Genomic DNA, 12,025 nt, shown 5'->3' with positions numbered 1-12,025 from the left:
ACACATTAATTCAAAGGGCAACGACCAATCCGGGGACACAACAATAGGGGCTGAGGTCAATTTTAACTTTAACTCGTCGAAAGCCTTGATGCACTTCTCATCAAAATTGAATTTGGACTCATTTTCCAAGAATTTGCACATTGGATTTGCAATTTTAGAGAAGTCTTTGATAAATCTTCTATAGAATCCGGCGTGCCCCAAGAAACTCCGAACCCCTTTTACTGAGATGGGTGGAGGGAGTTTTGAAATCACATCGATTTTGGCTTGGTCAACCTCAATCCCTCTTTCGAAAATCTTATGGCCAAGGACAATTCCCTTCTTTACCATAAAATGACACTTTTCCCAGTTGAGAACGTGGTTTGTCTCCTCACACTTGTGTAGCACCCGATCAAGATGGTCTAAACATTCATCGAATGAATCTCCCACCACAGAGAAGTAATCCATGAAGACTTCAAAAAAGTTTTCAACCATCTCAGAGAATATGGACATTATGCATCGTTGGAAAGTAGCTAGGGCATTGCAAAGACTAAATGGCATTCGGCTGAAAGCGAATGTCCCATAGGCACAAGTGAAAGTAGTCTTTTCTTGGTCTTCCAATGCAATGTTGATTTGGTTGTAACCTGAGTACCCATCCAAGAAACAATAATAAGACCTTCCAGCTAGCCGATCAAGAATTTGATCAATAAAAGGCATAGGGAAATGATCCTTGCAAGATGCAGTGTTCAGCTTTCTATAGTCCATACACACTCTCCAACCGGTGACTGTTCTTGTAGGAATCAACTCATTTTTAGAATTAGGGACAACGTGATGCCTCCTTTCTTTGGCACACATTGGACTGGACTTACCCATGGACTGTTGTCAATCGAGTAAACCACCCCAGCATAGCCACTTAATAATCTCTTTCTTTACCATCTCTTGCATCGGTGGATTCAATCTTCTCTGATGCTCAACACTTGGTGAAATTTCCTCTTCTAACTGAATTCAGTGCTCACAAATTCCGGAGGGAATCCCCCGGATATCTGTAATAGTCCAACCCAAAGCTCGCAAATGTTTCCTCAAAACTCGATGAGTCTATGAGTTTGGCCCTCATTCAGAAGTGATGACACAATAACTGGGAGAGTGGCATTTGCTCCAAGAAACTCATATCTAAGATGGGCTGGAAGTTGCTTGAGCTCCAACTTCGGTGGCTCAATAATTAACGGTTTTGCTGGAGGAGTTGTTCGCTTCTCTAAATCAAGAGACAATTTCTTGGGCTCATAAGAGTAAGACCCCAGACCGATGGCCGATAATGCTTCACCCAAGCATTCTTCCTCCATCTTGAATTCTACCGCTTCATCCAAGATGGTCGATAATGCTTCACCCAAGCATTCTTCCTCCATCTTGAATTATATCGCTTCATCCACCACATCAAAATAATTAATGATTGAAATACTTTGATAAAGACTAGGCAATTTCATACCCTTGCTGGCGTGAAAATTCACCTCCTCATCGTTAAACCGGAACTTGATTTCATTCTATTCTGAATCCATAAGAGCCCTCCATGTAGCAAGGAAAGGTCTCCCCAGAATAATAGGAATTTCTTGATCAACAGCACAGTCAAGAATCACGAAATCTGCCAGCCGTAGGAATTCCCCAATTTGAACAAGCACATCATCAACTACCCCAACTGGCCTTTTGATTGACCTGTCAGCCATCTGTAACCTCATGGTAGTTGGCCTTGGTATCCCTAATCCTGATCTCTTAAAAATCTCAAGCGGCATAAGATTTATGCTAGCCCCGTTATCACGCAACTCCTTGGAAATATCCTGCTACCCTATGGTGCATGGAATGGTGAATGCTCCAGGATCTTCCTTTTTTGCATTGTGGTCTTGGAAATAATAGCACTGACGCGATGAGTGATACCCACAGTGTCATGTTTCAATGGATTCTTCTTCTTTCTTAAGAGATCCTTCAAATACTTAGCAAACCCAGGCATTTCTTGGACAGCGTCTATAAAATGAATGTTCATCGTTAATTTCTTGAGTTGATCATAAAATCGAAAACACTTGTCATCTTCTGTTTTCCTCACTAGCCTTTGAGGAAAAGGCGGTGAAGATTTGAACATTTGAGTGAAAGGGCGTAGAGCGCCATAAAGTTTTGCCTTCCTTTTTTCATGTTTCTCTCCTTGTGCCTTGAGATTATCAAGATTTTGCTCCTCTTCAGCTATGATAGGGACTTCCTCCTCTGTTTCTTCCTCCACAATAACATCAAATACATCAGGTTGTGCCTCTTCTTCAACAATTGGCTCTCGATCAATCACCTTTTTATCAGCACCTTGAAGTATTTTTCCACTTTGGGAGCTAATAGCAGCTACATGCTCCACAAATTTTACCCCACTATCTTTCGGATTTGGAACTGTATCACTTGGTAGTTGTCCACATTGAGGAAGATGCACTTCTCTGGAAAGGTCTCTGAATTGCAATTCAAGCTTCTGAATGGCAGCTGAATGAGATAGTTGAACCTGAGACATTCCCTTTATTGTACTCTCAGTTCTGTCCTGATTCATTATCATTTTTTGCATAATACTTTTCAGCTCCGCAGAATCATTAGCAGCATTGCTAGCAGAGTTGCTAGCTGAATTGTCTCTCCACTGTTGGGAACTTGATGCTTGCCCCCATGGTGGAATTTAGGGGTTAGAGCTCTTGTTGCTATAATTTTTGTTATTGTAATTCCCTTGATTTGGATTTCCCTGATCATTTCTGCTATAATTGTTCCCTTGCAATTAGTGTTGAGACTTTTGCCATGGGCGATGGCCCGGACCTTGATAATTTTGCCTTTGATAACCCCATTGCGAGTTGTTGACATAATTAGCATCTTCATAATGTTGTTGCCCATCTTGGTACATACCCTCAGGGACTTGATACATCCCCTGTGGATAAGGTGGTAACTCGTCAACAACATTTACACCTTGTGCATCCTTTTCTGCCAACTTCTTTGATAATAGATCCACCGTGGTTTGCAATTGAGAAAAAGCATGATCTCTCTCATGGTTTTATTTTGTAACAGCAGCTAGTGATAGACTACCATAAAAGATACTCTCACTATCAGTTAACTGCCAATCTTAATTGTGGGTGGTGAGTTTGTCAAGCAAACGGGTGATGTTGATAAATGACTTGTCCATGAAGCATCCTCCTGCGGTAGTATTGACAGCAATCTGATTCATTGTATCTAAGCCCTTGTAGAATTTCTCGGTGAGAATAGCATCGGGAAACCCGTGAGTTGGAGATTGAGCTAGATAGTACTTGAACCGCCCCCATGCCGAATATAATTGTTCCCCCGGAAGCTGTTTGAACTCAAAGATCTTATCTCGAAGTTCAGCCTTTTTGCTCAGTGGGAACCACTTCTTTAGAAATGTATTGGATAGCTCGCTCCATGTATGAATAGAATTGCTGGGAAGCTTTTTATACCATTCCCTTGCTTGGCCAGCCAAGGAATATTTGAAGACCTGTAACCGAAGTGCATCAGCAGAAACAGCATCTTGGGATTGTTGAGCGCACACGTGCAGGAAGTTCTTAAAATGTCGGAGTGGATAAACCTCCGAAGAATTTCGGAAATAACCTTCAAGTTTCAGCAGCTGATAGATAGAACTATCAATTTTTAAAGTAGCATTTCCAATCCTAGAAGGGACCACAGCAGAAGCATAATCAGCTTCATTGATGAATTCCGCAAATATATTCTCATCTTCATCCTCTTCTGGTGCAGGTGGGTTCACTTGGAGTCCACCTTGGTTTCCTTGATTTCGATTCTGTCTTCCTGCCATGTTCACCTGGTTCACCACAACAGAAAACAAGGTGTGATGGAATAGAAAAAGGTTTACAGAAGAGTACACAACAATCAGTAATTTCAAGACCGTATTCCCTGGCAATGGCGCAAAAATTTGATACACTCAAATTACCCCTATGAGTGGCATAAAACGGTCGTTGTCAAATATAATAACCCAAAGAAGGTTGGGTCGAATCCCACAGGGAATATGGAGAGAAAAAGGTACTAATTGTATGCGATACTAGTCTTTAAAGGCTTTAATCCTATTCTGAATAGTTTGAAATATTTGTTGTGTAATGTAATTAAATACTTCGACTTGAATTGTACTTAATGCGAGAGAGAGACTAAGGTTGTGTTCCCCAGTTTGATTAGATATTATGCTTCAGGTTTCAATGTGATATACTTCGAATGGTTGTTCTAAGAATATGCATTTGATCTCTTAAGGACTTCCGAATGTTTCCCAACAGTTAGGCCGTATTTCCTCTTTATGATTTTTCCAAATGTAAAAGAGTTGAACTCGAAGAGCGACCAATAATGTCAATTAGACTTGTTCTTATCCCTAAGTTAGTCTATTAAACGAGGGTTAACGCCCTGAGTCATTGTTATTCAATCTTACCAATACTAAATCTCTTTCCCAAGAAAAGGTAGTATAATGGCTTAGGGTAATGCTTGCAATCATTACCCAACACTAACGCACAAAGATAGAATAAATACCAACAACCATTATGCATATATCAATAGTAGAAATCCATTCACATAATACCCATCATGGGGTCCACAACCTTAGAATTAAAATTAGCTACTCATCATTTTAGGCAACAAAGAAAGCTTAAAAGTTAACATAATGTACTCACAATGCTAATACAATGTGTCCCAATATTAAATTTATAGATTTGCGTGAAAATGAGATTAGATAAGGACGTAGACCACACGCTCATTTAAATAGAGATGGATGGAATAATGTTGTTGAAGAATTCAATAGAGCCACGGGAAGAAACTATGATAAAAAAATAAATGAAAAATCATTGGGATAACATGAAAAAAGATTGGATTCTTTTTAAGAAGTTGATGAGAGGGGAGACAGGTTTAGGATGGGATGCCACAAAAAATACAATTATGGCAGATGATGATTGGTGGGAGCGAAAAATTAAGGTACATCTCTCACATTTTTCTATGTCTTTCTTTTTTCTTTCATTGCTAAATTTCTTGGTTAGTTTAAAGTAGTTTTGAATTTTTTGTTACAGGAAGATGATCGATACAATAAGTTCAGGAAAATAGATCTTTCACTTATATGGTATAGCTATGATGCGTTGTTTTCTGATATTGTTGCTACTGGAGAAAGAGAACGTGCAACGAATCAAGAACAAATATTTGGCATTGGAGTAGATCTTGATGAAGAAGGAACAAATAATATTGGTGGCTATGACAAAGAACACTTTATCAATCCTAGTGATGAAGGGAATGATGAAAGTGATGATATACGGAATGTAAATTCTATTATGTTTCCTAAGCCGTCACTTAAAAGACGAGGTTCAATTGATGATATTGGCACTAGCACTCAAGTCAAAAAAAATAAGGCAAAATCTGGTGCGGCATCAATAAGAGAGGATATACACTCTGTAGTGTAGTTTATGTCTAGTAAAAGTACTACTACATCCCCTTTGGTAGATGATCCCGTCATCGATAAGTGTATGAATATGTTGGAAAATTTTGTTGATATTCCTGCTGGGAGTGGAAAGTACAACTATGTTTGCAACATGTTTCTAAAGAAGGATGTACGTCAACTGTTTCTTAAGATGGAAACTGATGAAGTTCGGAAATCTTGGTTGGAGTATAACTATCAGTTACACCTTGAGAAAATGGGTTGATTGCGTTGCTATGGTTAAATGTTTCTATTGTTTAATGTTCGAACATTATGGTTGTGCGTGTAAACTTTACTTATTGCTTCTTGTTTAGACATTGCGGTAGTATCCCTAAATCTTATGGTTGTAAGTGTAAACTTTATGTATTGTTAATGTTGTGTTGACGTTGTGGTTGTATCCTTAGACCTTATGGTTATTGTTGTTGTGTTGGCTTTAATGAATGTGGGAACTTTATGTATTGTTGTGGTTGTTTTTCTTTGATGGAATAGTAATTTGAGATTTACAATGTGATTTTTCCAAAGATAGATATGAGTGTATTAAAACAATGGAGTTTCTAAAAAATCTTGAAATTGGGTTCTTGGAAAAACTTTCATTCTTTACTAATTTGAGTCATTTCCATTTTCAGTTAAATGGAGAGTTGGGATATTAGCAAGTGGTATCTCCTCATTTAAGTGATTTGTTAGATGACGAAGATCAAGAACTAGAAGAGATTCGGAGAGAGCAAGATGAGAAGGAGCGGATGGCTTTATGTCATATAATAGGTAAATACATTTTGATGTATTGTGAAAAATACCTATGCAAAGAACCTTGTCGTACATCAATGTGCTCTGGAAATGATTTTATTCAAGAGATATTACGAGGAAATGAGACTCCTTGTTATGAAAATTTCCGAATGAAGAAGGCGGTGTTCATTGATCTATCCAATGGCCTAACTGATAAATATGGGCTTAAACCCACTCGTGGAATGTCTATACATGAAATGTTAGGCATATTCTTGATGACTTGTGCACATGGAGTTGGAAATCGAATGATACAAATATCTTTCAACATTCTGGAGAGACAATTCATAGACACTTTCATAGTGTTTTAAAGGCCGTTTGTAAGCTTGCAAGAGATATCATTCAACCACATCCAAATTATAATGATGGTTGCGATGCTCACAAGCCATGTAAACAAAGATATCTCCCTTTCTTTAAAGTAAGTAACCCGTTTATGATAATTTGTTATTCTGTATTGTATCTTTACTACCCTTATATAACAAAAGCTTTATGATAGTTTCTTGCCCCTTAGAATTCAATGAGAAAAAAATGGATCCCAAGTTTGTTATTTTACATTCACTTCTTGTAGGATTGTAGTGGAGCAATTGATGGCACACATGTTAAAGCTAGATTACCGCAAGGTCAAGAGATACCATATATTGGACGTAAAGGTTATCCGACTCAGAATATTCTCGCCGTTGTTGATTTTAATATGTGTTTTACATTTGCATGGGTTGGGTGGGAAGGAGAAGCTCACGATAGTCGTATATTTGTTGAGGCCCTTCGTAGAGAAGAGCTTAACTTTCCACATCCACGGGGAAACAAATATTATCTAGTTGATGCAGGATATTCACACATGAAAGGATACATGGCTCCATACAAAAGAAATAATGTAAGATATCACCTAGCTGAATTTCACCGCGATGCAACTCGACAATTGCGAGAGCCAAGAGGACGCATTGAGAAATTTAACTATTTACATTCTTCTTGTAGAAATGTAGTAGAGCGCACATTTGGCGTTTGGAAAGCAAGATGGTCTATTTTGAGAGACATGCCATACTATCACATTGACACACAAAGGGACATCGTACTTGCTACTATGGCCATTCACAATTATATTAGAAAGAAATGCAATGTGGATGATGCATTCCAAACAGCTGAGAATGAGAACTATATTCCATCTGTTGATTCTAAAGATATTGGCACAACTTCAAGAGCTAACAATGTAGATGTCGAAGATGTAGGAGAACAAAATGATTTCTATTGGATGGGGTTTCGTGATATGATTGCTACTGACATTTCTAATGCTTGATGCTTGTATTATATGTATATTTTCCACTTCTTGTATTTATAGTGGAGTGCTTTCGGTTGTATTAGCACTTTTATTTTGTGTCAAATTCTCCATCTTTGAAATATGAATTGTATTGCCCTTTTTTAAGTCATATTGATCCTAACTTATTTAAAAAATTGTGCTCTTTATAGCAGTCCTAGGCAAAATATGTCCATTTGCTTCCCATTTTTTCATAAATGCCAATAATAGATCATCATTATTAGAATTAGAAGTTTTTGTTCTACTTGCACGTTCATCTAGTGCTTCAGTTATGTAATTGTTCAAAATGTGGAGGCTCTTCTTTAGACTTTTTTCTGATCCAATGGACAAAAATCTCATAAATTTCCACATGAAGTTGGGGTAGAACAATCTTTTGAAAACTGATTTTAGAGTTGTATCCATTGCAAGTGCAATTGAATTATCATCATGAAGTTCAATGATGAGAATATTCAAATTTTTCCCTAGAGCAAGTCCAAAAATGTTATCAGTGCCAAAACGTATCATTAAATCTTGTAAGTCTACTGAAATGTTTTGTTTTGAAGCCTTGTCTAAGATTGGTAATAAACCATTCTTGATTGCTGGATTTAGCCAACGATATAGTGCATGACCGAGCTTCCATTTTGATATTCAGGAACCACTATTTTCCTTTGCAAAATTCACTCTTCACCGTTAACATAGGATATATCTGTTGGAGGAAGAAGAATGATTTAATTAATATTCTCATAATTAATACACAACTCTTTCTTGAAACAACAAATCAATATAAATACATTTCCAATAATGAAATAAATCAAGAAGATATTACTCCCTCCATTCCAAAATAAGTGTCTCTTTTAGCTCATGCACCCCCTTAAGTAACATGAATTTATAAAAAATTAACTTAAATAAACATTTTATAGTGAAAGTGATTTTAAAATATAAATTACTTTTGATTTGAATCAACTTTAGAGTTTAAAAATCTTTTAAATCAACTTATTTATGGTGTTAACAGCTTTAAGGGTATTTCAGTCATTTTGACAGAAAATAAGTGCTTAACCAAACACATCAATAACTTATTTTCAGCATAAGCACTTTTATCCAAACACTCAACTGCTTAGTTATAAAAATAATTTTTAGCACTTAAAAGTTCTAAAAGCACTTTATACATAAAAGTCACTTTTTTTAAGCCCATCCAAATGGGCTCTTTGTTGATGAATGAATATATTCATAAATAAGTCGATACATAAAAGCATACTACTCCAACGAAGTCATGGTCCAGCAAAATTCAATTGATCTTTTACTGGCCTCAAATAAAATCTAACACTACTATATGAATCCTCTGAGAGAATTAGTATGCTTGAATGGATCCTTTCATATCATGTTCATGTCTCATACCCCCGACAAGATATATGTCACGACCCGACTAGGGGGCCGCGACGAGCACCCGGGGCTAGCCCACTCGGGCACCCCTTAGCCTACACTCATACTCGCATCTAGATGAGCCACATCATCAATCACACATTTCTAAGCATCAATCATACTAGTCCCATTGGACAACAACATCTTTAATCATTATAGGCATCTATGCCACAACAATGTACATGGGCTGACGAGGCCAACAAAATGATATGCAAAATATAGGCCGACAAGGCCGGACATGTCTAACCATATACACGTGATTACGAGCCTCTAAGAGTATAACATATCACATGAGCGGGACAGGACCCCGCTATGCCCATAATTATGTACACAAAAGAATAAGTACCCAAAAGCTATGGCTCCGAATGAGATGGAGCTCTGCTATGCAATCTCGGAATAAGCAACTATGAATCCAGTCTGTCTCCCTGTGCACCTGCGGGCATGACGCAGCGTCCACAAATAAAAGGACGACAGTACGAAGAATGTACTGAGTATGTAAAGCATGATCAACATCGATATAGAAGCATAATAGGCAACGTATGAAATAGCATAGGGGGGGAGACAATAATATCACCACCGTGGCACTTACTTGCTTTCCATAGGGACATTCCGTTTCTTGCGCGCATCCGCGTACATACATCCACATCCGTACTTAATTATCCTCATAATTATTTATATAACATATTCGTACTCTTAATGATGTCATATACACAACATACACACACACACACACACACACACACACACACACATATATATATATATATATATACATAGTGTTCCCGACCATGTAGGTTCGGTGTTTCATACATACTTAGCCAACCAAGGCTCAAGGCTATACATACCTAGCCCTACCAAGGCTTCAGGGCTATCCGTACCTTCTGCAGAAGTGCGCGCGCGTTACGTAATCGTATACATACTTTATACATATTCATATATTCATATACATATATTCTTACCCGGCATCATAAGCTCGGGGTCTTGTTATAGCCCTTCATAGGCACACATACATATAATAGCTCGTAAGCACCTCTAGCATCATTTTACTCTAATCATCATCACTATCTTCATCATTATCGTTACATCTATGTCATAGGCTTACTCGTCATTTGCGAAACTTAGTACAATCGTAATACATATCAAGGGTCGTGAGCTTACTAGCTCAGAAGATCAACCATTTGAAGAAATCATAGACTCATAGAGAATTTAGACGTTTGGCCAAAGAACCATGCCTTATGAAAGAAGGGTTAGCCTTACATACCTTTTCGTCAAACTATTCTACACTTGCACGTACTCCTTCGATGCTCACGTTTCTACCTTCATTAAGGTCATACTATCATTAGAATAGATAACTAGCATACATGGCTAAGGCTAGAGAAAATCGGACAGCATCTCCTTTATTTATACGACATTCCTCCATATCATAATTCAACTCCCAAACGTCAACAATACATTCACAATATCATAACAATAGCCATTAATAATCTACATTATCCACATTCTCAATTCACTTCCATTCATCCATATTCATGGTCACAACACCCAACTTCGTCCGTTCATTTACAAAGTCTATTTCATGGTCTTAACGTCGTTTACAGCACATTCTTATCACAACGCAACAACAATCATGATTCAATTCAAACTATTTCTCAAAACGTCACTATTCATCATACATGACCCATTTTGCTATACTCTTCTAATGACCAAGCATTTCAACTTTCAAATACCTCAAACAACATGTAAATATCATGAATCTTACCTTAGAAGTTGAAGGTACAAGCCTTAGTCGATAATACTCCACTTGAGCAAAAATCCTAATTTTCCTCCATTGGGATTTCTTGACTTTAGATGATCTTTGATTGGTTTTCTTACTCTTGTTTCACTTGTTTAATGTTGTTGATGGCTTATAATCCTTGCAAACTTGTATAATAAATGTAGAGAGATGTTTTTAGAGAGAGGGGGGTGAAAAGGAAATGAAATGAAATCAACTTAGTCCCTTACATTTATTGAACACATTTCAGCCCCGACCAATTATACGGACCAACATACTGTCCGTATAAATTCTACGGACCGTATGTTTGGTCGTAGAATTGGTCCAGAGAGTTTTGGCCATTCTGGTTTGATTATACGGTCCAGACATACGGACCGTATAAATTATACGGCCAGTATGTTTGGCCGTATAATCCCCAGTGAATCCGAAGTTCGTTCCGTCGATTCGTTTGATCTCCAATCCTTATGGAACCTTCTTAACACTTGTTCAACACTTCATTAGCAATCTAAGGGAAGTTATCATTCCTCTCCAAGGCATCCTTAAAGCCTCGCTAACTCGTTACTCATATTTCTCTAGTTCATTCATTTGCGTACCATCAGAAGATTTTCCGAGGTGTAACAGTATAGGACTGCTCTGCTGGTTGGGCCAAGTACCAAACTCCACGTGCTCACGTGGTGATTTCATGTTGTCAGTTATACTAAGGCTCTCCCACTTAAAACGACTTACTCATGTTACAGCTTTATCATGTTAGATCATGATCATGTCCATGTTTAAGCTTACATTTACAGTTTCAGCTACAGTTTGCAGTTACGGTTTCAGTTTCGTATTACTTCATGTATCCATTTTATTGATTTGGGTTGCCCATTCCCCGAGAACCCCACTTACTATTCTTTCATTCAGTTGCTTTACATACAAGTACAATTTTTGTGTACTTACTGTAACGGTTCATATTTTCGAGGCAGGGTTAGTGCTCGAAAAAGCTACTTCGAAATCGTTGGTGCTCTTTCAAACTTCGTTTTAAAAGAGTCGTCACCTATTTTTTAGGAAATTAGAAAATCCAGTTTGAAGGATTTATTCATACACCGTAAAAAAAACCTTCTTAATCCAAAGTTCTATGTAAGGGTTCTGGAGATCCCCTAGGGAAAGTGTTAGGCACCTTAGTATTAAGAATCTGTACTATATAATTAACTTTCGAATTCCAATGTGTGGGTATCTGACCTGTTTATTTAGTGTCAATTCCTGCAAAAAATCGATCTTTTACTTGCATATCAAGTTCTGTTCTTGAAATGTTTTTTAGTATAGTTCCTTTATATATGGGCTATTT

At 37.6% G+C, this 12,025-nt stretch overlaps 1 protein-coding gene, 1 non-coding gene and 1 pseudogene across 2 annotated transcripts; all 3 read left to right on the top strand.

Annotated features, from left to right (window-relative positions):
* The first annotated feature begins 3,248 nt into the window (after positions 1–3,248).
* Positions 3,249–3,354, top strand: LOC132601011 (small nucleolar RNA R71). Its single transcript, XR_009567463.1, has one exon. It is a non-coding gene; the product is annotated as a small nucleolar RNA R71 (small nucleolar RNA).
* A 1,313-nt stretch (positions 3,355–4,667) lies between these two features.
* Positions 4,668–5,669, top strand: LOC132643728 (L10-interacting MYB domain-containing protein-like; annotated as a pseudogene).
* A 595-nt stretch (positions 5,670–6,264) lies between these two features.
* LOC132643727 (uncharacterized) lies at positions 6,265–7,514 on the top strand. The gene is made up of 2 exons (XM_060360261.1): positions 6,265–6,459; positions 6,792–7,514. Exons 1-2 carry the CDS (start codon positions 6,265–6,267, stop codon positions 7,512–7,514), a joined length of 918 nt encoding a protein of 305 aa, XP_060216244.1.
* The last annotated feature ends 4,511 nt before the right edge of the window (positions 7,515–12,025 follow it).

Source organism: Lycium barbarum, chromosome 6 (genome assembly GCF_019175385.1).
Source record: "Lycium barbarum isolate Lr01 chromosome 6, ASM1917538v2, whole genome shotgun sequence".
In the NCBI taxonomy this organism is placed as follows: domain Eukaryota; kingdom Viridiplantae; phylum Streptophyta; class Magnoliopsida; order Solanales; family Solanaceae; genus Lycium; species Lycium barbarum.
Note: the sequence above shows the minus strand (reverse complement) of the source record. Positions and strands in the feature narration are given on the sequence as shown.

Coding starts and splice junctions, on each gene's coding strand:
- LOC132643727 (XM_060360261.1), top strand. CDS start 6,265: ATGTGCTCTGGAAATGATTTTATTCAAGAGATATTACGAGGAAATGAG. Junction 6,460..6,791: donor TGATGACTTGTGCACATGGA/GTTGGAAATCGA, acceptor CACTTCTTGTAG/GATTGTAGTGGAGCAATTGA.